This window comes from Anolis carolinensis, chromosome 3, assembly GCF_035594765.1.
Source record: "Anolis carolinensis isolate JA03-04 chromosome 3, rAnoCar3.1.pri, whole genome shotgun sequence".
Taxonomy (NCBI): Eukaryota; Metazoa; Chordata; class Lepidosauria; order Squamata; family Dactyloidae; genus Anolis; species Anolis carolinensis.
In genome coordinates, this window is record NC_085843.1 from 112718289 (window position 1) to 112745707 (window position 27419).

The window sequence follows — 27419 nt, forward strand, 5'->3', positions numbered from 1 at the left end:
TAATTTTTTGTTGTAAGATTACTGTTGTTACTGTGCATTATTTTGTATTATTTTGATGTGTTTATACTCATTTGAGGCATTGAATGTTTGCCTTTTTGTTTTGTGTCTGTAAATTGCCCCGAGTCCCTTCAGAGAGAGGATGGTCTGGAAATAAAGTTTATTATCATTATTATTACCCAATTTATAGGTGGCACAGCGAGTTAAACCGCTGAGCTGTTGAACTTACTGACCAAAAGGTTGGCAGGTTCGAATTTGGGGATGGGTTGAGTTCCCACTGTTAACCCCAGCTTCTGCCAACCTAGCAGTTCGAAAGCATGAAAATGTGAGTAGATCAATAGGTACCGCTCTGGCGGGAAGTTAATGGCGCACCATACAGTCATGCCGGCCACGTGACCTTGGAAGTGTTTGCAGACAATGCCAGCTCTTCAGCTTAGAAATGGAGATGAGCACCAACCCCCAGAATCAGACACAACTAGCCTTAACATCAGGTGAAACCTTTACTTTTACCCAACTTAAGTTTATTTAGACAAGTAATTGCAATCTTAACCTAATTCTCAACTAGTACATCAAACTATGTCTTAATATTAGGGTAATGAGCATAGTAACTGTTAGTTTAAAGAAAGAAAAGTTAAATCTGCAAAACAAATCATAAGCAGTGGGCAGGAAAAAATCTGAAAATAAAATGTGTAATATGCATGCTTCTTCTTCTTCTTTACTCATTCAGTCATTTTCGACTCTTCATGACCTCATGGACCAGTCCACGCCAGAGCTCCCTGTCAGCCATCGCTGCCCCCAGCTCCTTCAAGGTCGAACTAGTCATTTCAAGGATACTGTCCATCCATCTTGCCCTTGGTCAGCCTCTCTTCCTTTTTCCTTCCATTTTTCCCCAGCATCATGATCTTCTCCAAGCCTTCCTGTCTTCTCGTGATGTGGCCAAAATACTTAACTTTGCCTCTAATATCCTTCCCTCCATTGAGCAGTTGGACATAATTTCCTGGAGGATGGACTGGTTGGATCTTCTTGCGGTCCAAGGCACTCTCAGTATTTTCCTCCAGCACCAAAGTTCAAGCTGATCCATGTAGTTTTCATGGCAGGAATACTGGGGTGGGTTGTCATTACCTTCCCCAGGGATCTTATTTAGTCTGACCTCTCTGCCATGACCTTCCCGTCTTGGGTGGCCCTGCATGGTATAGGTCATGGCATCATCGAGGTGCGCAAGCCCCAGCACTGTGTCAAAGTAACAATCCTTTGCATGGGGAATATGCATGCTAATTTACACAAAACAGTCATTTAGCACTTCCTTTACTTTGCAAACTTAAAACATGTAAACTGCCACCATGATTTCACATCAAAACTATTTAAAACAATCTGGGCCATGTGTTACATATAAAAGTCAAGAAATAAAATACAATGAACATGTATTTTATTAGGAATATACATGTTTTCATAAATTGGTTGATTATGTATTCATTTCAAGTAATTGTTGGAAAGCATTATTAGTATCCATTTCTTTTGTAAAACTTAGCTCTTGCAACAACATCATTGGCATAATCATTCTTTGTTGTGCCTATATCCATTCGGTCATAAGTTTTGACATTGTTAACACCTGCATTGTAGGCTGAAATTCCACCTATGGGAGAAATAATTTAAGACCGTATGACACAATCTGTTAAACAGTTGATTGAAATTAGCACTAAACAAAGACATAGGCCTTGCTGTTCCACACCTTGATACATTATGGATATACAGAAATAATTCATACTGAGGTCAAAAGGACTTCCTAAATATAGAGGCACACAGTTATAGCCTGACATCAGTTGCTAATAAAACAACTTTTCTATCTATCCTTATCAGTATATTAAAGAATACTATGTGATATGGTACCTGAGTGCATTTAACTGCACAGGCTATAGTACTCTATATACACTCATCCCTCCGCATTTGCTGGGTTTAGAGGTGCAGCAACCCTATGACAGTGGGAAAACTGCAAATGAAAAATCTGCTATTTTTATTAATTAGAGAGAACACCTTTATAGGAGTCTCTGGATTTTCAAGTGTGACTATGGTTAACATCTGGTGGATATCCTAGAATTCTTAAGTGGATATTGATCATAGGAGTGTACTGGACCTAGAGTTTCCAAGAGAGACTATGTTAATCACATTTGCAAATACTGAAATCTACAAATGTTAAATTGGTAAATGTGAAGGGCTGACTGTACACTACACATATGAATTGGATGATTTAGTGCCAGATTGTTTTTGTTATCACTAATCATTTTATAAATTACTAGCTTTGCCCGGCCATGCGTTGCTGTGGCTTATGGGAATCATTTGTTGGCCAGGTTGGTTCTCGCAGAAGCAGAGGCAGCAGGAGGACATTTTTGCTCCCTGGCTTCAGGTAGGATTTGGCTAAGATTTGGCTAAGATTTTAAACTGAGTGTGGGCTTGGCTCCTGTGGTCAAAGTCTAACTGTTGTGTGACTGTTGTGTTGAAAGAGAGCCAGGTACTTAAGTTGATTGACAGCAGGCATTGTCCCCTGTTAATTGAGTTTCTGGGAAAGCTTTATTTGCCAGTGTGAGTTTCTGCCAGAGCCTGATCCCAGAAGGGCAGTTGGTTCTCGCAGAAGCAGAGGCAGCAGGAGGACATTTTTGCTCCCTGGCTTCAGGTAGGATTTGGCTAAGATTTGGCTAAGATTTTAAACTGAGTGTGGGCTTGGCTCCTGTGGTCAAAGTCTAACTGTTGTGTGACTGTTGTGTTGAAAGAGAGCCAGGTACTTAAGTTGATTGACAGCAGGCATTGTCCCCTGTTAATTGAGTTTCTGGGAAAGCTTTATTTGCCAGTGTGAGTTTCTGCCAGAGCCTGATCCCAGAAGGGCAGTTGGTTCTCGCAGAAGCAGAGGCAGCAGGCACCTTTACTAACTATCCTTTGCAGTACATACAGGAAATAAAGCAACATAAACAAATACACAAAGAGGTGGTTTGTTGCAGTTTGCACATAAAGTGCGTGCATATTACTTAACTGTACAAAGATCTCACTTGGCCACCACGCTCACCAAGAGATGCAACAAAAGCAAAACATTCCCATCACATGCACCAGCTGTGGCATGTTCTGGTTTTTCACACAAAAACTAGACAACTACATCTGCTCCAAATGCAAACAGATGACTCTGATGGAGCAGAGGATCCAACAGCTCGAGCACCGTATTAAGACCCTTAAGGACATTCAGGCACTCGAGCTCTTCTTGGACACTGCACAACACGCTGCTGTAGATCAGCAGCCTGCATCACACCAACACCACCAAGACCATGATCAGGAACCTTATGGGGAGATCAACTCAAAGGTAGACAACCCTCAGGCTTGGAAGGAGGTCACCCATAGAAGGAGACGCAGGACCAGGCAGCCTCCGCAGAACTCCTCTGCTCAGCTGCATTTACACAACAGATTTGAAATTCTTACATCATTAACATACAATCAGGAAACACATCTTGTGGAGGACCACAGTTTCTTAGATACCACTCAGTGGACCACCCTGGATCAATGCGCAGGGGATAGCCCTGACGGGGACAGTGCATCACCACAGTCACACTTATGTAATCATGCAAATGCTCCATCCCCAATCATAGACCAGGAGCAACAGGAACATCCTTGGGAGAGTAATGGGCTCTCGGATGTATCTCAATGGATTGTCATTGATGAATGCACTGGGGATGTTGAGGAGGAGGACAACACTTTACACCTACATGATTCACTTCAACAGGAACACTCTTCAGGGGACATACACAGAAGAAATGCAAGACTGTAATCCGGGAAACCAGCTTGAAAGCATCTGGATAAGAATCAAGGGAACCGGGACTCAAAAAGATCTTGTCGTGGGTGTCTACTACAGACCTCCGAGTCAGGATGAAGGACTTGATGAAGCCTTCTGTCAACAGCTGACCAAACAGGCACAAAGAAGAGATATAGTAGTCATGGGCGATTTCAATTATCCCGATATCTGCTGGAAAACAAATTCAGCCAAGAGTACAAAGTCCAACAAATTCCTCACTTGCCTTGCAGATAATTTTATGGTCCAGAAGGTAAAAGAGGCAACAAGGGGATCAGCAACTCTTGATCTAATCTTAACAAATGTGGAAGACCTGATCAATACAGTTGAAGTGGTTGGATCCTTAGGGGCAAGTGACCATGTGCTCCTGCAGTTTGCAATACAAAGGAATGCTGAAACTAAGACAAGTCAAACACGCATTCTGGACTTTAAGAGAGCTGACTTCCAAAAAATGAAGGAATTACTGAGCGGCATTCCATGGACGCCGATATTAAAAAACAAGGGAGTTAAGGATGGATGGGAGTTTTTCAAAAGTGAAATACTCAAGGCGCAAATGCAAACAGTGCCAACAAAGAAGAAAAATAAGACAAGTGCAAAGAAGCCAGAATGGATGTCCAAAGAACTTCTAACTGAGCTAAAGCTCAAAAGTGACATGCACAAGAAGTGGAAAAGGGGAGAAACCACCAAAGAAGAATTCAAACGTATAGCCAACACCTGTAGGGAAAAGGTTCGCAAGGCTAAAGCGCAAAATGAGCTCAGGCTTTCCAGGGACATAAAAAACAACGAAAAAGCCTTTTTTGCTTACGTTGGTAGAAAAAGGAAGAAAAAGGAGGCGATAGGGCCATTGCAAGGAGGAGATGGGGTGATGGCGACAGGGGACAGGGAAAAGGCAGAACTACTTAATGCCTTCTTTGCCTTGGTCTTCTCACAAAAAGAAAGCCATCTTCAACCTCAGCAACATGGAATGGACGAAGGATTGGAGGAAATCCAACCCCAAATAGGGAAACAAGTTGTCCAGGAACACTTGGGCTCTCTAAACGAATTCAAGTCCCCAGGGCCAGATCAGCTACACCCAAGAGTACTGAAGGAACTAGCGGAAGTTATTTCAGAACCACTGGCAATTATCTTCGAGAGTTCTTGGAGAACGGGAGAAGTCCCAGCAGATTGGAGGAGGGCGAATGTGGTCCCTATCTTCAAGAAGGGAAAAAAGAACGACCCAAACAATTACCGTCCGGTCAGCCTCACATCAATACCAGGCAAAATTATGGAAAAGATCATTAAGGAAGTGGTCTGCGAACACTTAGAAACAAATGCGGTCATTGCTAATAGTCAACACGGATTTACCAAAAACAAGTCATGCCAGACTAATCTGATCTCTTTTTTCGATAGAGTTACGAGTTGGGTCGATACAGGGAATGCTGTGGATGTAGCGTACCTGGATTTCAGTAAGGCCTTCGACAAAGTTCTCCACGACCTTCTGGCAAACAAACTAGTAAAATGTGGGCTAGACAAAACTACGGTTAGGTGGATCTGTAATTGGCTAAGCGAACGAACCCAAAGGGTGCTCACCAATGCATCATCTTCATCATGGAAAGAAGTGACAAGTGGAGTGCCGCAGGGCTCCGTCCTGGGCCCGGTTCTGTTCAACATCTTTATTAACGACTTAGACGAAGGGTTAGAAGGCACGATCATCAAGTTTGCAGACGACACAAAACTGGGAGGGATAGCTAACACTCCAGAAGACAGGAGCAGAATTCAAAACGATCTTGACAGACTAGAGAGATGGGCCGAAACTAACAAAATGAAGTTCAACAGGGACAAATGCAAGATACTTCACTTCGGCAGAAAAAATGGAAATCAAAGATACAGAATGGGGGACGCCTGGCTTGACAGCAGTGTGTGCGAAAAAGACCTTGGAGTCCTCGTGGACAACAAGTTAAACATGAGCCAACAATGTGATGCGGCTGCTAAAAAAGCCAATGGGATTCTGGCCTGCATCAATAGGGGAATAGCGTCTAGATCCAGGGAAGTTATGCTCCCCCTCTATTCTGCCTTGGTCAGACCACACCTGGAATACTGTTTCCAATTTTGGGCACCACAGTTGAAGGGAGATGTTGACAAGCTGGAAAGCGTCCAGAGGAGGGCGACTAAAATGATTAAGGGTCTGGAGAACAAGCTCTATGAGGAGCAGCTTAAAGAGCTGGGCATGTTTAGCCTGCAGAAGAGAAGGCTGAGAGGAGACATGATAGCCATGTACAAATATGTGAGGGGAAGTCATAGGGATGAGGGAGCAAGCTTGTTTTCTGCTGCCCTGCAGACTAGGACACGGAACAATGGCTTCAAACTACAGGAAAGGAGATTCCACCTGAACATCAGGAAGAACTTCCTCACTGTGAGAGCTGTTCGACAGTGGAACTCTCTCCCTGGGGCCGTGGTGGAGGCTCCTTCCTTGGAGGCTTTTAAGCAGAGGCTGGATGGCCATCTGTCGGGGGTGCTTTGAATGCGATTTCCTGCTTCTTAGCAGGGGGTTGGACTAGATCGCCCATGTGGTCTCTTCCAACTCTACTATTCTATGATTCTATGATTCTAGGTGGAATAGCAGTGAATAGCCTTGCAGCCTCAAAGCCTGGCCGTTTTCTGGAGTAGTTGGAGTAGCACCCTTAATCAAAGAGCTGCTTTGAAGCTTGGCTATTTCCTTTGTAGGGGAATAATTGTTTGGCCAGATTGAATTGCACAAAATAGTCTTGCAGCTTAAAAGCCTGCTGCAATTAAGCACCTTGATTAGCATTTAATGGCCTTGCAGCTTCAAAGCCTGGCTGCTTCCTGCCTGGGGGAATCCTTTGTTGGGAAGTGTTAGCTGGCCCTGATTGTTTCCTTTCTGGAATTCCCAATTTCCCTGCTTTCAGAGTGTTGCTCTTTATTTACTGTCCTGATTTTAGAGATTATATTGTTCTGTATTATTATCCCACAGTAATTATTTCATATTATATTTATAATCTTATATTATCTGCTTAGAAGTGGATTAAATGAGGCCCCTTCTACACAGCTGTATAAAATCCACACTGAAGCGGATTGTACGGCAGTGTGGACTTGAGATAATCCAGTTCAAAGCAGATAATATAAGATTATAAATGGGTAATATAGCTGTGTAGAAGGATATTGAGTCTACACTGCCATATAATCCAGTTCAAATAAGATAATCTGTATTTTATAGGCAGTGCGGATCAGGCCTAAGTGCACTCTGCTTGAGCCCTGGGCGCCATTTTGACTGAGGGAATTGCTAGGATACGAAAGGGGTGGGGCCTAAAGGCAGCGGGGAGGGGGGGCTAAAGGCAGCAGAGCCTGTCTTTCTAACTGGCAGTTGCCCGGGGGGGGGGGGGGGGGAGGCTCTTCCTCATCCTCTGTAATTTGGACTATTTTTCTAGGTTTTTTTATTGAAAGACATATTTTGGATGACTATGTCTTTTGTGGCCAAATTTGGTATGATTTGGTTCAGTGGTTTTGTTGTTTACTCCATAGTAAAACGAACATTACATTTTTATACAGGTGAGTTTTGATAATCTAACTGCCATCAAATATTTTTCTTTCTTTCAATTCCCTCTGACCTCTTACCTCACTATCTAAAAGTTCCATCCAATGTATGCTGTGTGTATGTGTCTGAAATTCTAAATAACAGTCCATGCATTTAATGAATGGCTTGAAATTCATGAAAACGTATAATACTATATTATTATCAAACTTATAATAAATTTGTTAGTCTTTGATGTGCCACAGAATTATTTTTCAAATAAATATGAACAGAAATTCTTTAATACTATTGATCTATTTTTAAAGACAATATTAGCATTATATATGACTGTTTATAAAATCTGGCACTGTTTTTATTACATGAAGAATGGTCACAATGCAACTATCTCCTGGTTCTTTCAATGGCAGATGACAAGAAAGGCCATTGCATGTTAAAAAAAAAAGGAAGCTAACCCTTCATAATTATGATAAATGGATGTGGCTGTATGTAAAAGCACATGCCTCTAAAGGAAAAGTCCCAGCTTCAACCTCAGTTGCCTCTATGTAAAATGGGGGAAACCACCTCAAGCCTGAAACCATGAAGAGTTGCTGGGACTGCCAGTTGGTATGTAGATAAGATTGAACTAGGTGATGAACGGTCTGACTTGGTACAAGATAGCTTCCTATGTCCTAGTAAATTCAGTGAAATGGCTCTGTGAATCCAGTGGACAAGGAGGCTCCAAGATGGCCTGGGGCATATCTACACTGACCACTTAATATGAATTGAAGACCTCTCAAAAATATGAATCGAAGGCCTCTCAAAAATGATGCATGGCACAGATGCGTGGAAGGATGGCATTAGAGGCCTTAAAAATTGTGGGATACTCCAAAATACTCCCTTCCCCATGCACATCAGCACACATAGCTGTAAACCACATCACATAGTGAAACTGATTAAGGGATGCACACATGCTTATTGAGGTGGGAAGAGTTCAAGGAAAAACCCAAATTCTCCATGGTTGTGAAGTCGCAGATCCTGGAAATAGATCAAAGCTGAACTCTATGGTGCATATAAACACCACTCAGGCTTTGTTCTTGAGCTTGATATGTGGTCAGCTCCACTTTTGAATTGCTTCCTCCTCTACCACATTCATTCTACATTCCCTGGTCAGTGTAGATCTACCCCTGGTTTTGTTCAGGCATCTGACCTTCCCCTGTTTTCTTTGCCAAGTGAGAAACTTTAGGGTGGGAGGAAGATTGACATTTTAAAAAACCCTCTGCCTTTGTTTGTCTTCACATTTTTATAACAAAATATTTTAGAAAAAGGAGTTTCATACCTTTGAGCTGTTGTTCCTTAGTCCACTGCGGAAATTTTTTTTCAATGTCCTTTATCATGGAACACAGAATGCTGGTAGCCTGAGTCATATGTTCCTCACTATCCCATGTGCCTGTGGGTTTATGGAATCGTTTGTCAACCTAAAAAAAAATAAATTTCAATTACAGTTGTTTTACATAAGGGAGAGGCAAGAAAAAGGCCCCTGTCCTAAGGAGATTGCAATCAAAATATTGACAATAGGGAAGATAACCAAAGGAAGGGAAGAGGGGATTGTTCTTAGAGCTGTCGCAATTGTATGAGGCTTTGTTTGACTTGAGAGTAATTAGCCTTTGGACTTTGACTTGAAACCAGGGTTTGAATTCCTGTTCAGCCATAAAAATCCATTGGGTCACCCTGAGTAAGTCACACACTCTCAGCCCCAGAAAATGTTTATGATAGGGTCACTTATCATTTGAAGGCATACAACGACAATGGTCCTTTACAACTTCAAGAAAATGCATATTTTGAAGTTGCTTGGAAATGGGGCTTAGGTTTTTATATATCTCCATTAATCATACAAATGAAATCACATAAGATTGAAATGTGCTTTAAAGTAGTTGCACCGTATTGCTTACTCATACTCGTACTCAGTCTCTGATGCACATGGCCATCTATTTTTTTTTTCATGGCTACTGCCGGCAAATCATGTTATACTGCTGTCTTTGCATGTGTGTCTTAGGAGGAGGGTACCTAAATGCAAGAATTAATATTTATCTCTCATATGCAACTTAGTTTTAACTCAGTGTCCCAACATTCCTTTTAGAGCTTTCTCCTATCTTCTGCAGCACTGATGACCATCCCTCTTGGGCCCCTTCCACACAGCTGAATAAAATCCCAAATTTTCTGCTTTGAACTGGAACATATGGCAATATGGACTCAGATAATCCAGTTCATAGCAGATATTGTGGAATTTTCTGCCTTGATATTCTGGGTTATATGGCTGTGTGGAAGGGCCCTTAGCTTCATGTTATCTTCAACTCTAATAAGCAGCTTCTGCATGCCCGCCTCTAGGATGTTTATAAAAACATGGGTAAGCATAGGCAAGAGATCTATCACAATCCTCTTATCGCAACTCCCAAAAGATACTTGGGCCCCTTCCACACAGCTGAACTGGAATATATTTCAGTGTGGACTCAGATAACCCAGTTCAAAGCAGATATTGTGGGATTTTCTGCCTTGACTTTGTGGAAGAACCCTTAGTCATCAAATATCCAGTTATTAAATATAACATCTTTACCTGCATCAAACCAAATCCATTTCCATGGTCACCCCAGCCATTCTTCAGGAGAGTTCCAGCATGAGATTCTCGGGAGATTATAGCAGCAATTAGAGCTGGATCAATACCTGTTTTTCTACTGACATTCATAATCTTTGTCTTATATTTCTCCAGATTCTTTAGATCTCTCTCTGCATTTTTTTCTGAAGCTGGAACCCCTTATGGGAAAAAAGGATTAAAAATAATAATTTGCACTTGTTGGCAGGTAACATTTTAAGGTAAGATTATAGAAATACTAAAATCCGGTTTCAATCGGGTATAAAAGCTTATCTCCATCAAAAGAACACCATGTCCAAGGATAATTATTGTCATACATTAGTATTTGCACCAATTGTATATGTAAAGACATGTTTCTATACATAGGTCTCTCTCATTCTCTAAGACCAGCTGTGCCATTAGGCAACAATGACAGTCACACTGTAACAGACCGATCTTTCCACGTGTTTTAGGAAGTGTTTCAAGACACACAATCATTCACATGGTAATTTTTTAAAAAAACAATGCTCATATCCCTTAAAACAATGGTTTTCAACCTATGGTCCCCCAGATGTTTTAGCCTACAACTCCCAGAAATCCTAACCAGTTTGCCAGCTGTTAGGATTTCTGGGAGTTGAAGGTCAAAACATCTGGGGATCCACAGGTTGAGAACCAATGCCTTAAAGAATCCTCTTCACTATAAAGCTATTGAACACCAGTTGCTTTGTTAGAAAGTATCAAGGAGATAAAAGAACGCAGGCAGTAGTGCCACATAGAAACCTGCCTCTTTGTCACGCTCAAGGCAGCGGAGCACCAAGAACCATACACGGAGGCCAATAAACTATCTAATATCTTTATTAAGGAAATATATAAGAATGATAAAAACAAGTAGAAAATATAGTCCAGAAGCAGACCTTTCAAATGAGGTCAAATATAGTCCAGAAATAGTTTGTCCAATAAATGATATTAGAGTCCAAAGATAAAATCCAATAAACCAAAACACACACTATTGCCAAGCAATAGTGTGGGGAATTGTCCAGGGTCTTTCAAGGTCCGAGGTAAATCTGCAACAAGGCTGGAAACAAAACTTGATTCTAGGAACAAGGTCCGTGACTAGGAACGGGGCAAGGTGATTCTTGAATACTTGGATAGGCAAGGCAAGGAAACTGGATTTGCGGACTTTGCGAAGTCCTCACAAGGCTGGAAAAACGAAATCACTCCTGAAGCTGCTCTGTTGTCTCCGCACAGAATCAACCGTGCCAGGCACCTTTAACTGGGTCTCGTTTTCCCGCCAAACAGGTGTCCAGCGCTCTCTTTCCCTAGAGAACAGGAAACGAAACCCAACTTTCCAGATGTGAGACTCCCTGGATTTTCCCAGGGGAAACATGGCTAATCAGTGTCTTGTTTGGCTGCAATTCTCAAACTCCTGCGAACCCGCTCTTTCACTCCCCTGTCTGCAGCAAAGGACTGTCTCCTAGCGAAGGGAGGTGAGAGCTGCTCAAGGTCTGCTTTAATTGGTTCTTGGGCAAGAACATCAACATCAGGCATCTGGAAGGATTCCGGCTGTTGTTGATCTGGATAAAACCCCATGTTTTCATCCTCATCTGCCACAGGGACACTAGGAGCGGGACTACAAGGCCCATGAGTCATCACACTATCTCCTCTCCCAAGCCCCCCTCATTCAGGCCCGTCCCCCGAGATCCACGGGGCCGCGGCTTGGAAGGGTAAATCTGGTGAAAGCGCCGGACTAAGTCAGGGGCATGGACTGTGGAAGCGTCTTCCCATGAGCGTTCTTCCGGTCCATAACCCACCCAATCAATCAGATACTGGAGGCGGCGGCGATGAAGGCGAGAATCCAAAATGTCCTGGACCTCAAATTCCTCTTCCCCGTCCACCAATGTAGGGGCGGGGGGTGGCCGGTTCACATCTGGGCGCGCACCATCCGCCGGAAGGAGGAGGGAACGGTGGAACACCGGATGAATGCGCAGGGAACGCGGGAGTTTGAAAGTCACGGGGTTAAGTTGCACCACCACTGGGTAGGGACCAATGAAACGGGCATCTAACTTCCGGCAAGGGCGTTGGGAGGGCAAAAAGCAAGTGGACAACCAAACCCGGTCTCCTACCTTGATCTTGGGGCTGGGCTGGCGATGGCTATCAGCATGACGTTTGTAGTCCTCCTTGGCTTGATCAAGTTGCTGGTGCAAGAGTTCTTGTACTGCTGTGAGTTCTTGTAACCAATCCTCCGCTGCGGGGACTTCTGAGGGGATGGAAACCACGACGGGAGGAAAGAAACGGGGATGGAAACCGTAGTTTGCAAAGAACGGGGCTTCTTTGGTTGAATTCTGGACACCATTGTTGAATGCAAACTCAGAAAGCGGTGGCAGGGAGGCCCAATTGTCCTGTTGGTAGTTGACATAACAGCGGAGATATTGTTCCAAAGTGGCATTGGTGCGCTCAGTCTGCCCATCCATTTGAGGGTGGTGAGCTGAGGATAGACGTGAGTCAATGCCCAATAGTTTTTGAAGGGCCTTCCAAAAACGGGAGGTGAATTGAGATCCACGGTCTGTGACCAAACTCTTGGGTAGGCCATGTAGTCGGAACACATGCTGAAGGAATAGGTCTGCGGTCTCTTTGGCTGTAGGAAGTCCTTCGCAAGGGATGAAATGAGCCATCTTGGTGAAGAGGTCCACCACCACTAGGATCGTGGTGAATCCAAGGGATGGTGGTAGATCTGTGATAAAATCCGCTGAAATTATCTCCCACGGCCGAGAGGGTGTGGGGAGGGGATGTAAGAGTCCTATTGGCTTCTCCCTTCGTGTCCTGGAGTGCTGGCAAATAGGGCAAGAGTTGACATAGTTTTCTACATCTTTGCGAATCCTGGGCCACCAGAAATCCCGTAGAATTAAATGCATGGTTTTAAACAGTCCAAAGTGCCCGGCTGTGATGAACCATGGGCCTTGTAGTCCTGCTCAGGACATTGTAATTCCGGATGAAGATGAAAACTTGGGTTTTTTACCTTCCCAGTCTGAACTGGATTCCTCTCAGCCAGATCTTTCCCAGGCAGATCTGGAAACCTTGCACCTGCAAGAAAGTTGTGCCCCAGAAGTATGTCAAACAACCCCAGAGCCTACTTCTCCCGTGTTCTTGCGCCGGGAGTTTTGTAAACAACAGAGAAGTTTGGATTCAGCTTCGCGCAGGAGTGCGAGGATAGCAGCTAAGAATGTAGCCAATTAACATTGGTTCTCGTGAGAATCTTTAAGGAGTTTAACATCTGGTCTCAGAGTTTAGCTTTCGTTTCTGATTCCCAGAGAACCGCTTTGGTAAGAAAGTTGGACTCTATATAGGTGTTTTGCCCGCGTAGCAACTTCGCGGAGTCAATTCGTCAGCCTACGGAGCGAGTTGTGTCTGGACAGCGCGCTCCGATTCAAGCCTCGCTTCAGCTCAAGCCTTGCCTTGCTATCCAGCCTTCGCCTTGCTTCCCAGCCTTTGTTTACCTACGGACTTTGCCTTGTTTCCCAGGACTAATCCTTGCCTTGGTTCACGGATTTTACCAAGTTATTCCACGGACCTTGTTCTTGTTCTTAGTTACCTTGTTCCACGTTCAAGCCTTGTTTCAAGTATCAAGTTATTTCCTAGCCACGCTCAAGTTTTATGGACTAAGGACCTTGTCATCTCCCCTCACTTTGCTTGGCAAAGTGAGTGTTTCGGTTATTGGATTACAACTTTGGACCTTAATATTTCTTATTGGACATTGCTTTTTTGGACTAATTCTGACCTTTCCTGAAGGGTCTAATTCTGGACTATTTTCTATACTTGTTTTTATTAACTTTATATATTCCTTCAATAAAGATATTAGTTAGATTCTGGCCTCTGTGTATGGTTATTGGTGCCTCTGCCGCCTGGGTCGTGACAGTTTGACTCCGCCTCCCATAAGCACCAACTAACCGAGGCCAGGATGTCTACCGGAGCCGCGCCGGCTGGACAGCCGCTCAGCTACACCATCAGCAAGGACGAAGTGGACCGCATCCGTGACAGACTCAACGCGCAGGATGGAGAAATAAAAGGGTTGAGGGAGCGCGGAGTTCGCCTCCCGGCCATGGCGTTGCCCACCAAGTTTTCTGGAGAAGCTGCTAAGGTTCATGTTTTCCGCCGCCAATGTCAAGCTTATCTAGAGGCCCGTGATGCCGAGTTTCCCCAAGAAGACATCAAGGTGGCGTGGGTCTACAGTCTTCTGGACGGACCAGCGGCTAGCTGGGCGACGGCCCTGTTTGATCAAGCCTCCCCCCACCTAAGTTCAGCACAACGCTTCTTGGATCACCTTAAGGAGACCTGGGGAATCGAGGACAATTTGGAGGCAGCCGGTCACAAACTCCGGCGCCTCCTTCAAGGAGACAGACCCATGTCTCAGTACATAGCCGAGTTCCGCGTGCTGGCCCACAACACCGGCTGGAACGATGTAGCCCTCAGAGGACAATTTCGGGAGGGTCTCAACATTGAAATGCTGGAAGAAATCTCCAAGGTGGATCCTCCCCATTCCCTCGAGGCACTCATTGATCAATGTTTACGGGCTGAAGTCATGATTGCCAACAGGAAACAATGGGTTCGAGGCCAGGGCGGTAGAGCCGGGGCAAAACCCCCCGCTCCCGCCAGTGTTCAGCCACGTCCGGTGTGGAGACCCCCGCCGCCAACCCCATACCCCAGAGGAGGCGAGGAGGTGCCGATGCAGTTGGGCAATGTACGTCCCAGACTAGATGCCGCCGAGAAGGCCCGTCGTCAACGCTTGAACCTCTGCTGGTACTGCGGGAACGGGGGCCACTTCGCCAGAGAGTGCCCAGCCAAAGGGAAGCCTGCCGCCCGTCTTGCGGCGGCGTCTTCCACGGAGTCGAAGGCGTCTGAGCCGACTGGCACACAGCCGGCGGGGGAAGCCAACGACCGGGTGTAGAGAGGCTCGCCAACCCGGTCAAAAAATCCATCCAAGAGCCGCCAACCGGGGTCCTGTTCCTTCTCGTGGTCACATTATGGTCAGCAAAAAGGGGACCCGTCATGATCCACGCCATGATAGACTCTGGAGCTACCAACAATTTCATCGATAGAGAGTATGCCGACTCTCTGGGATTACAATATCATGATTTCAAGAATGCCCGTGTGGTGCAAGCCATAGACGGCCGTCCCCTCAAGACGGGCCCCGTAAGCCAGTGGTCGGAACCCACCAGGATGTGGATAAGGGAACATATGGAAGAGATTTCCTTCTTTGTTACCGAGGTTCCCCATTTCCCTGTGATTTTGGGAATTCCATGGCTGACACTCCACGACCCTAGCATCTCCTGGTCCAACAGAGAACTGCAGTTTGCTTCACCGTACTGCCAAAACCATTGCCTCGTAGCCAAGGTATGCCATGCCACAGACTCCGAGCCCATCATCACCTTGCCAAAGAAGTACTCCGAGTATTGGGATGTATTCAATGAGAAAGAAGCCGAAAAATTACCCCCACATAGACCTTATGACTGTGCCATTGACTTGGTGGAGGGGGCCCCGATCCCGCGAGGGCATCTCTACTCCCTGACTGAACCAGAGCAAGAAGCTCTCAGGGAATTCTTAGAGACAAACCTTCGCAAGGGGTTCATCAGACCCTCTCAATCCCCAGCCGCCTCCCCAGTGATGTTTGTGAAGAAGAAGTCAGGGGAATTACGCTTGGTGGTGGACTACAGAGCATTGAACAATATCACCAAGCGGAACAGCTATCCCCTGCCCTTAATCTCGGATCTACTGGACCGACTTCGAGGAGCCAAGGTCTACACCAAGCTGGATCTTCGGGGGGCTTATAATCTAGTTCGCATCAGAGAAGGGGACGAGTGGAAGACCGCCTTCCAGACTAAATTCGGATTATTCGAGTCCCGAGTTATGAATTTCGGTTTATGCGGAGCTCCCGCAACGTTCCAGCATTTTGTCAACGATATTTTTCAGGACTATCTAGACAGATTCTTGATAATCTACCTGGACGATTTTTTGGTGTTTTCCAGATCACAATCAGAACATGAGAACCACGTCAAAATGGTGTTGCAACGACTGCGGGATCATGGACTTTATGCCAAGCTAGAAAAATGCGCTTTTGATCTACAAGAGGTAGATTTCCTTGGCTACCGCATCTCGCCTCTAGGGCTTTCCATGGATCCAGCCAAAGTTTCAGCAGTATTGGAATGGCGGGCGCCAACTAACAAGAAAGAGGTGCAGCGTTTCTTGGGGTTCGCGAACTACTACCGCAAGTTCATTCCAGATTTTGCCCGCTGGTCCGACCCCATCACTAGCTGCATCCGTGGGAAGCAGCCTTTCCGCTGGACTGATCAAGCAGAGAAAGGGTTCCAGCAACTGAAGAAACTATTCACCTCCCAGCCAATTCTACAGCACCCAAATCCTGGAACCCCTTTTGTGGTGCAAGCGGACGCCTCTGATGTGGCTATTGGGGCTGTACTCTTACAACCGGTGGGAGATCACCTCCATCCCTGTGCCTTTTATTCTCGTCAACTAACCACACCAGAGAGGAATTACACCATTTGGGAAAAAGAACTACTGGCCATAAAGGCAGCCTTTGAAACTTGGAGACATTGGCTAGAAGGGGCCAAATTCCCCATTGAAGTCCACACTGATCATCGTAATCTAGAACATCTAAGAACTGCCCGCAAACTAAATCAGAGGCAGCAACGTTGGGCTTTATTCTTTGAACGTTTCAACTTCCAGATCCATTATGTGACCCCAGCTCAAACCAAGCAAGCAGACGCCCTGTCACGTAAACCGGAATACGCTGCAGGACGCAAGGAGACCTTTGAATCCCAACTGCTACAACCTGAGAACTTTGCCACGCTCACAGTGGGGAACACCAATTCCAGCCCCATTGGTTCGACTTCCCCTACTCCAGGACCCATCTGTGCTCAAGAAATCAGGGCTAGTCAGCAAGCAGATGCCTGGGCGCAGGACCAACTTCGTCAAGGTCTGCATTTTCCCTTTTCGCTTAAAGATGGGCTGCTCTGCTATAGAAATCATGTTTATATCCCACCCGGACCGGGCAGGGAAAAAGCGCTTCGTCTGTGTCATGACTGCAAGCCAGCAGGGCATTTCGGACTATTTAAAACCATGCATTTGATCCTAAGAGATTTTTGGTGGCCCAAGATCCGCAAGGATGTGGAAAAATATGTCAACACCTGCCCAGTATGCCAGCGCTCCAAGATACGAAGGGAGAAGCCCTCAGGGCTTTTACACCCCCTTCCTACCCCATCTCGCCCATGGGAAATCATTTCCGCGGATTTCATCACTGACCTACCACCTTCCTGTGGATTCACCACGATCTTAGTGGTGGTGGACCTATTCACCAAGTTAGCCCATTTCATTCCCTGCGAAGGCCTCCCCACGGCCAAAGAAACTGCGGATCTATTTCTTCAGCATGTTTTCAGACTACATGGATTGCCCAAGAGTTTAGTCACAGACCGTGGATCTCAATTCACCTCTCGTTTTTGGAAGGCACTACAAAAACTACTGGGCATAGACTCTCGCTTATCTTCAGCTCATCATCCCCAAACAGATGGGCAAACGGAGCGCACCAATGCCACTTTGGAGCAGTATCTTCGCTGTTATGTAAACTACCAACAGGACAATTGGGCTTCTCTGTTACCACTGTCTGAGTTTGCCTACAATAATGGAGTTCAAGCTTCTACAAAAGAAACGCCGTTCTTTGCAAACTACGGTTTCCATCCACGTTTCTTTCCCCCTGTCATTGAAACTTCAGAAGTTCCCGCAGCAGAGGATTGGCTGCAGGAACTCACAGCAGTGCAACAACTTTTGCTCCAGCAACTGGACCAAGCCAAGGAGGACTATAAACGCCACGCTGACAAACACCGCCAGCCGGGCCCCGAAATCAAGGTAGGAGATCGGGTTTTTCTGTCCACTCGCTTTCTGCCCTCCCACCGCCCATGCCGGAAGTTAGATGCCCGCTTCATTGGCCCCTATCCAGTGGTGGCGCAATTAAACCCCGTGACTTTCAAACTCCAACTTCCGCGTTCAATGCGCATTCACCCAGTGTTTCACCGTTCCCTGCTCCTTCCGGCGGATGGTGTGCGTCCTGATACAGACCAACCGGCCCCCCCTCCTGTTTTGATGAATGGGGAGGAGGAGTTCGAGGTTGAGGACATTTTGGATTCTCGCTTTCATCGCCGCCGCCTACAATATCTCATTGACTGGGTGGGTTTTGGCCCTGAGGAACGCTCTTGGGAAGACGCCTCCACAGTCCATGCTCCTGATCTAACCCGTCGCTTCCATCTGACCTATCCCACCAAACCGCGACCTCGCGCCTCGGGGAGAGGACCCCAGTTTGGGAGGGGCCCTGAGGAGGGGGATAGTGTGATGAACCATGGGCCTTGTAGTCCTGCTCAGGACATTGTAATTCCGGATGAAGATGAAAACTTGGGTTTTTTACCTTCCCAGTCTGAACTGGATTCCTCTCAGCCAGATCTTTCCCAGGCAGATCTGGAAACCTTGCACCTGCAAGAAAGTTGTGCCCCAGAAGTATGTCAAACAACCCCAGAGCCTACTTCTCCCGTGTTCTTGCGCCGGGAGTTTTGTAAACAACAGAGAAGTTTGGATTCAGCTTCGCGCAGGAGTGCGAGGATAGCAGCTAAGAATGTAGCCAATTAACATTGGTTCTCGTGAGAATCTTTAAGGAGTTTAACATCTGGTCTCAGAGTTTAGCTTTCGTTTCTGATTCCCAGAGAACCGCTTTGGTAAGAAAGTTGGACTCTATATAGGTGTTTTGCCCGCGTAGCAACTTCGCGGAGTCAATTCGTCAGCCTACGGAGCGAGTTGTGTCTGGACAGCGCGCTCCGATTCAAGCCTCGCTTCAGCTCAAGCCTTGCCTTGCTATCCAGCCTTCGCCTTGCTTCCCAGCCTTTGTTTACCTACGGACTTTGCCTTGTTTCCCAGGACTAATCCTTGCCTTGGTTCACGGATTTTACCAAGTTATTCCACGGACCTTGTTCTTGTTCTTAGTTACCTTGTTCCACGTTCAAGCCTTGTTTCAAGTATCAAGTTATTTCCTAGCCACGCTCAAGTTTTATGGACTAAGGACCTTGTCATCTCCCCTCACTTTGCTTGGCAAAGTGAGTGTTTCGGTTATTGGATTACAACTTTGGACCTTAATATTTCTTATTGGACATTGCTTTTTTGGACTAATTCTGACCTTTCCTGAAGGGTCTAATTCTGGACTATTTTCTATACTTGTTTTTATTAACTTTATATATTCCTTCAATAAAGATATTAGTTAGATTCTGGCCTCTGTGTATGGTTATTGGTGCCTCTGCCGCCTGGGTCGTGACACCGGCAGGTTTGCTGTCGTGACACAAGTTGAGAGCCTTTTCTCTTCCAGTCCCTGGAGGAATATAAATATGGTTTCTATAGCATAATAAACCATTCTTAAGTGAAAATGGGAACCGTAGTCCTTGTCGAATCTGTTCTTGGGCCCAGGCGTCTGTCTGTTGACTGGTCCTGATTTCCTGGGTGAAAAGAGAGTCCGTGGATGAGGGTTTTGGGTTAGGAGAAGCTGGCTCAACTGAAGTGGATTTGGTATTTCCCACCGTGAGCGTGGCAAAGTTCTCGGGTTGCAACAATTGGGTTTCTGGGATATCTTTACGCCCTGCTGCGTATTCTGGCTTCCATGATAGGGCATCAGCTTGCTTGGTCTGGGCAGGAGTCACATAATGCATCCGGAAGTCAAAACGTTCAAAGAACAAAGCCCAGCGTTGCTGTCTTTGGTTCAGCTTCCGCGCAGTCCTTAAGTGCTCCAAATTTCGATGATCGGTGTGAACTTCGATAGGGAATTTGGCCCCTTCTAGCCAATGTCTCCAATTCTCGAAAGCTGCCTTGATGGCTAGGAGTTCCTTTTCCCAGATGGTGTAGTTTCTCTCCGGAGCTGTTAGCTGACGTGAGTAGTAAGCACAAGGGTGGAGATGTTCTCCCACTGGTTGCATCAGTACGGCCCCCACTGCCACATCAGAGGCATCGACCTGGACAACAAGTGGGGTGTTTGGATCAGGGTGCTGGAGAATTGGCTGGGTCGTGAATAGCCGCTTTAATTGCTGGAACCCTTTCTCAGCTTGTTCTGTCCAGCGGAACGGTTGTTTTCCTTGGATGCAGCTGGTAATTGGGTCAGCCCAGCAGGCGAAATCTGGAATGAACTTGCGGTAGTAGTTTGCGAATCCTAAGAAGCGCTGTACTTCCTTTTTGTTAGTTGGCGCCCGCCATTCCAATATGGCTGAAACCTTTGCCGGGTCCATGGATAGCCCCAATGGCAAGACGCGGTACCCCAGGAAGTCTACTTCTTTCAAATCGAAGGCACATTTTTCTAACTTGGCATATAGTCCATGGTCCCGTAAACGTTGTAGCACCATTCTGACGTGCTGGTCATGCTCTGTTTGTGACTTCGAGTACACCAAAAAATTGTCTAAATATATAACCAAAAAGCGGTCCAGATAGTCTTGGAAGATATCCTTGACAAAATGCTGGAATGTTGCGGGTGCATTGGATAAACCAAAATTCATAACTAAGGTTTCGTATAATCCGAATTTGGTCTGGAAAGCGGTTTTCCATTCATCTCCTTCTCTCACGCGAATCAGATTATAAGCCCCACGAAGATCCAGTTTGGTGTAAATTTTGGCTCCCCGAAGTTGGTCCAATAAGTCCGAGATTAGTGGCAATGGGTAACGGTTTCGCTTCGTGATATTATTCAGAGCCCGATAGTCCACACAAAGGCGTAGGTCCCCCGACTTCTTTTTCACAAACAGCACCGGGGAAGCGGCTGGGGATTGAGAGGGTCTGATGAACCCCTTGCGAAGGTTTGTCTCTAAAAATTCCCTGAGAGCTTCTTGCTCTGGTTCGGTCAGGGAGTAAAGGTGCCCTCGCGGAATTGGGGCCCCCTCAATCAAATCAATGGTGCAGTCATAAGGTCTATGCGGGGGTAGTTTCTCGGCTTCCTTCTCATTGAAAACATCCCAGAAGTCTGAATATTTCTTAGGCAGGGTAATGATGGGCTCTGTGTCCATGGCATGGCAGACCTTGGCTACAAGGCAGTGGTTCTGGCAGTATTTTGAAGCAAACTGGAGTTCTCTACTGGACCAAGAGATGTTTGGGTCATGGAGTGTCAGCCAAGGGATTCCCAAAATCACGGGGAAATGGGGAACCTCAGTAACGAAAAAAGAGATTTCCTCCATATGCTCTCTTATCCACATCCGAGTGGGCTCGGTCCATTGGCTCACTGGTCCTGTCTTTAAGGGTCGGCCATCGATGGCTTGCACCACCCGGGCATTTTTAAAGTCATGGTATTGTAACCCCAATGAGTTAGCATAGTCTCTATCGATGAAGTTGTTAGTTGCCCCGGAATCTATCATGGCATGGATCATGACGGGTCCCTTTTTAGCTGACCACAGCGTGACCACCAAAAGAAATAGGACCCCCATTTGCGGCTCTTGAGTGGAACTTTTGACTGGGTTGGCGAGCCCTTCTACACCCGGTTGCTGTCTTCCCCCGCCGGCTTTATCTCAGTCACCTCAGTATTCTCCGTGTTCGCGGAGGACGCCGCCGCCAAACGGGTGGGGGGCTTCTTCTTCGCTGGGCACTCTCTGGCGAAATGGCCCCCGTTTCCACAGTACCAACACAGGTTCAAACGCTGTCGGTGGGCCTTCTCTGCAACATCCAGTCTGGGGCGCACGTTGCCCAGCTGCATCGGCTTGTCCTCACTTCCCAGGGGAGTAGAGGCTGGCTGTGGTGGTCTCCAGACTGGGCGAGGCTGGGTATTAGCTGCGGAAGGGGGTTTTACCCCGGTTCTTCCCCCCTGACCCCGAAGCCACTGTCTCTTGTTGGAGAGTAGAACTTCTGCCCGTAAACAATGGGCGATGAGTCTCTCAAGAGAATCCGGGGGTTCCACCTTGGAGATTTCTTCCTGCATCTCATGGTTAAGACCCTCACGAAACTGTCCTCTGAGGGCTATGTCATTCTAGCCGGTGTTTTGAGCCAACACCCGGAACTCGGCTATGTACCGTGATAGTGGTCTGTCCCCTTGGAAAAGGTGCCGGAGTTTGTGGCCAGCTGCCTCTTGGTCATCCTCAATTCCCCAGGTATTCCGAAGGTGGGCCAGGAATTGTTGTGCAGTATTTAGGTATGGGGAGCCCGCATCGTACAGCGCCGTTGCCCATGTGGCCGCAGGTCCATCTAAGAGACTGTAAATCCACGCCACCTTGACATCTTCTTGAGGAAACTCCGTGTGGCGGGCTTCTAGATACGCCATGCATTGACGGCGGAATACGTGAACCTTGGAGGCTTCTCCGGAGAACTTGGTTGGCAGAGCCAAAGCAGGGAGACGGGCTCCTCGATCCTTCAAGCCCCGAATCTCCCCCTCTTGTTCTCGGAGCTTATCCCGGATCCGGTTAAATTCGTCCTGGGAGATGGTGTAACTGGCCGGTGGTGCCCCGGCTGGTGTGCCCGCTCCGGCTCCTGGTGTAACAGACATATTGGCCTAGGTTGCTTGGTGCTTTGGGTGGCGGAGACAAACTGTCACGCTCAAGGCAGCGGAGCACCAAGAACCATACACGGAGGCCAATAAACTATCTAATATCTTTATTAAGGAAATATATAAGAATGATAAAAACAAGTAGAAAATATAGTCCAGAAGCAGACCTTTCAAATGAGGTCAAATATAGTCCAGAAATAGTTTGTCCAATAAATGATATTAGAGTCCAAAGATAAAATCCAATAAACCAAAACACACACTATTGCCAAGCAATAGTGTGGGGAATTGTCCAGGGTCTTTCAAGGTCTGAGGTAAATCTGCAACAAGGCTGGAAACAAAACTTGATTCTAGGAACAAGGTCCGTGACTAGGAACGGGGCAAGGCGATTCTTGAATACTTGGATAGGCAAGGCAAGGAAACTGGATTTGCGGACTTTGCGAAGTCCTCACAAGGCTGGAAACACGAAATCACTCCTGAAGCTGCTCTGTTGTCTCCGCACAGAATCAACCGTGCCAGGCACCTTTAACTGGGTCTCGTTTTCCCGCCAAACAGGTGTCCAGCGCTCTCTTTCCCTAGAGAACAGGAAACGAAACCCAACTTTCCAGATGTGAGACTCCCTGGATTTTCCCAGGGGAAACATGGCTAATCAGTGTCTTGTTTGGCTGCAATTCTCAAACTCCTGCGAACCCGCTCTTTCACTCCCCTGTCTGCAGCAAAGGACTGTCTCCTAGCGAAGGGAGGTGAGAGCTGCTCAAGGTCTGCTTTAATTGGTTCTTGGGCAAGAACATCAACATCAGGCATCTGGAAGGATTCCGGCTGTTGTTGATCTGGATAAAACCCCATGTTTTCATCCTCATCTGCCACAGGGACACTAGGAGCGGGACTACAAGGCCCATGAGTCATCACACTCTTTCCCAGTTGTACTGTCTTCTCCCTGTGTGTCTGAATACACATGATAAAATATTGTAATGTAATTGTTGTATGATAGAGAGAGAGAATAACAAGTGAGTCAATGTACAGTCTTAGGGTTGGTTCCATCCTGCTGGGAGCAAACTGAATAATTTAAATTATTTAAAAGACAAAAGAAACAGTGTGGTGTAGTGGTTTGAGTGTTGAACTACAACTCTGGAGATCAGGGTTTGAATCCTCACTTGGTCATGAAACTCACTGGGTGACCTTTGGCAAGTCACACTCTCTCAGCCTCAGGTGAAGGCAAAGGCTAATCTCTTCTGAAGAAATCTTGCCAAGAAAACCCCTGTGATAGGGTCGCTTCATGGCGGGCATGTCCAAAGTCCAGCCGGGGTCCAATTGTGGTCTCTGTTCAAATTTCCGCTGGCCCTCTCTCTCCAGATTTATTTTATTTATTTATTTTATTTACAGTATTTATATTCCACCCTTCTCACCCCGAAGGGGACTCAGGGCGGATCACATTATATACATATAGGGCAAACATTCAATGCCCATATACACATAGAACCGAGACAGAGACAGACGCAGAGGCAATTTAACCTTCTCCTGAGGGGATGTTCAATTCTAGCCACAGTGGGGAGCAGCTGCTTCATCATCCACTCTGATGGCACTTCCTCATTCCAACGTCGTAAATTAGTTAAATGTGCCTCCCCACTTCATAAGTGGTACCTTATTTCCTATTTGATGCAGTCTTGTTACTGTCAGAGAGGTGATAAAAATTTGAGGCTTTAGGCCCTTCTACACTGCCATATAAAATCCAGATGATCTGCTTTGAACTGGATTATATGGCAGTGTAGACTCATATAATCCAGTTCAAAGCAGATAATGTGGATTTGATCTCTCGATTTGATTTGATATCTGCTTTGATAATCTGGATTATATGGCAATGTAGAAGGGGCCTTAGTAATTCTGGTTGAGTCAACTATGTCTTCAAAGCTTTCAATGTCTGATCACATTATAAATGTTGCTATTCTTCCCATGTATCATACTTTGAAGCATATAATTTCTTGGCTACTTTTGTCCTAAAACTTTCCCTAAATGTAGCACTTTGTTCTCTTTTATAAATTTTATAAATTTTGTTTTTAGAATATTCCTAAGTACAGTAGAGTCTCGCTTATCCAACATAAACGGATAAGCGAAAATGTTGGATAATAAGGAAGGATTAAGGAAAAGCCTATTGAATGTCAAATTATGTGATGATTTTACAAATTAAGTACCAAAACATCATGTTTTATAACAAATCAACAGAAAAGCAGTTCAATACATGGCAAAGTTATGTAGTAATTACTGTATTTACAAATTTAGCACCAAAACATTGCTATGTATTGAAAACATTGACTACAAAAACATTGACTAAAAAGCAGACTGCGTTGGATAACCCATTATGTTGGATGAGTGAACGTTGGATAAGGGAGACTCTACTGTAATGATATACATGAGGTAGCATCAGCCCATTAACAAAATTACCACAGCATCTAATCCCAAAAGTAATAATCTTACCACCATAACTCAGGCCTTCTTGTTTTCCAGTTTCAGCGGACGCTCCAGTAGTATCAACATGTATAATATTGCCATAAGCGCAAGCTAACAAAAATAAAGACAATTGTGAATCAATGAAGTCAGATAAAAATAGATTACATACTTGACTATAACATAACTGTATTTTGTATTTTACCTATGTTTTCCATCTCTTGTGAGAGGAAGTGCTAAATGTGCTAACCTAAAAAACTGGTATGCTTGTTCATTCAACTGTACTTCTAAGGCAGTATATTGATCCATTACTAATTCTGTCACTGGGCGCTGTGGCGACGTATGTTGATCCATACCATCTATATAATTATTTTTGCTTTCTTAGAAGGAATAAAGTAACATACCCAAATTCTAGCCATTTTTCCAATAGGAAGATTTGAGCCTAAAGCTAATTTCTGCTTCCATCAAGAACAGATATATTTAATTAGCTTCTAAATGACATCAGTCCTTAGATAAATCATATTACTTCAGTGGAGATCCTCTAGTTTGGACTAGCAGTTGGATTAATTCCTTAGCACTGTATTTCTTCAGTTCATAGATGCACTTCCCCCCATATAAACATCTCTAAAATTGGCGTGTGTCTTAGAATTGCAGGTGTATCTTATGTAGTGTTGTTGTTGGTACTCAAATTAGAGTGTGTCTTACAATCAATGGCATATTACAATTGAAGATATACAGTACTTTTAGAATTTTCTTGTAAGGTGCTGCTGTCCGGATCTGAGACCTAGATCTCAAATTTGATGATAACACAATAGCACAGGTTTGGGAAAGCTGCAGGCAGGAAAACTACTAATATAGGAGCGTGAAATATGGAAAAGGAGCTTTTACCCCCTTTTGTTTCTTTGCTTCCTTTATTTGGTTTGCTTCTCATTTTCACGCTTTATAGTTTTTCTGCCATTTTGTGGGGGTGTTAGGGGAAGAAGATATTTTAATATTTTCAGAAATTGTATTTCTGAGTCCCTCCAGGGAGATAGGGCAGGGTACAAATAAAGTCTATTATTATTATTATTATTATTATTATTATTATTATTATTATTATTTCTTCTCACGAATTTCAAAGATGGTGCTGGGAGAACCAAAAAACTACAAGATGAATTTTGGAAAAAGTACTAGATTTCCGTGCATAGAACCTTAGAGTTGGAAGCGATCCCAAGGGGCATCCAGTCCAGCTCATTGAAATGTTATAAAACACAATAAAGGTATTCTCAATAAATGGCCACTCAGCCTCTGCTTAAAAACCTTTCAAATACCTTTCCACTGCCTCAGTTTAGGAGAAAACGTTCCAATTAATGATCTGCATACCTTTCCAATTAATTCTAAAATATCCTATGTCTCTGTGAAGAAAGTTGTCAGAAAAATTTCCAAAGTGAAGGCTGTGTCCCACTTTTTATCTCTGAAATGTCAGAGGGTATGGATTTCTCATAAATTAGACATCACAGTCATATATGAACATAGTTTGTAACATGAATTTTTACTTCTTAAAATAATGCACAGATAGTTCCAGTGACTAAAATTTGATAATAACATCTTTGTTGGAGGGAGCCCCCGGTGATACAGTGGGTTAAACCGTTGAGTTACTGAACTTGCTGACTGAAAGGTCAGTTCAAATCCAGGGAGCGGAGTGAGCTCCCACTGTCAGCTCCAGCTTCTGCCAACCTAGCAGTTCAAAAACATGTAAATGTGAGTAGATCAATAGGTACCGCTCCAACGGGAAGGTACCAGCGCTCCATGCAGTCATGCCAGCCACGTGACCTTGGACGTGTCTATGGACAATGCCGGCTCTTCGGCTTAGAAATTGAGATGAGCACCAACCCCAGAGTCAGACACGACTAGACTTAATGTCAAGGGGAGACCTTTACCTTTACTATCTTTGTTGGGGAATTTGATGGGAAATTTCCCATCTCCAAAACATACAAAAATCTTTTAGAGAGGGAAAGTAAGAATGCAAAGGACACTGAATTCAAGAAGACTTCCTGGTCTATTGGAAAGAATAACAACTGGGCAATAGAAACAAATATCAATTATTACCAAACCACAATACTTTGTGACTGATTTATCAGGTGTTTTACTACATGCTTCCTCCTAACTGGAGTAAACAATTGCCTTATAGTTTTGTTTGGAAACCAGATGTACATTGTTACAGATCAAATCATTAAAAGCACTCTTGAGCATTAAAATACAATAAATTATTGTAAAATAAATACCTGCCATGATTCCTTGACGTTTCTAGTCTCTCTTAGAACTGTAACTGGGAAAAGAAAAGAAACAGTCCAGCTTCACTTTCAGTATCAGTTTCCTTCCTGTCTCTCTGGCGGCTTATTTATGGGCCTGGCAGTTGAGCAATCTGGGAAAGATGCATCAAAAGGGGAGTAGCTGACATTCTTTGATGGGTGGGATCACCACAGAAATAATAAAGCTA

General features: G+C 45.1%; 1 protein-coding gene across 1 annotated transcript; it reads right to left on the reverse strand.

Moving 5' to 3' along the window:
- Nucleotides 1-1406: 1406 nt before the first annotated feature.
- LOC100553995 (lysozyme g) lies at nucleotides 1407-27354 on the reverse strand. The gene is made up of 5 exons (XM_062977278.1): nucleotides 27205-27354; nucleotides 24971-25054; nucleotides 9943-10139; nucleotides 8668-8806; nucleotides 1407-1630 (listed from the first exon to the last, which is right to left on the reverse strand). Exons 1-5 carry the CDS (start codon nucleotides 27209-27211, stop codon nucleotides 1497-1499), a joined length of 561 nt encoding a protein of 186 aa, XP_062833348.1. The 5' UTR covers nucleotides 27212-27354; the 3' UTR covers nucleotides 1407-1496.
- Between the last annotated feature and the right edge of the window lie 65 nt (nucleotides 27355-27419).

What these genes read in the sequence shown, in the direction of transcription:
- LOC100553995 (XM_062977278.1), bottom strand. An exon ending in AGAAGGCCTGAGTTATGGTG is followed by an intron (nt 10,140 to 24,970) that starts GTAAGATTATTA and finishes TTTTCCCATAAG; the next exon opens with GGGTTCCAGCTTCAGAAAAA. An exon ending in TAAGGAACAACAGCTCAAAG is followed by an intron (nt 1,631 to 8,667) that starts GTATGAAACTCC and finishes TTTCTCCCATAG; the next exon opens with GTGGAATTTCAGCCTACAAT.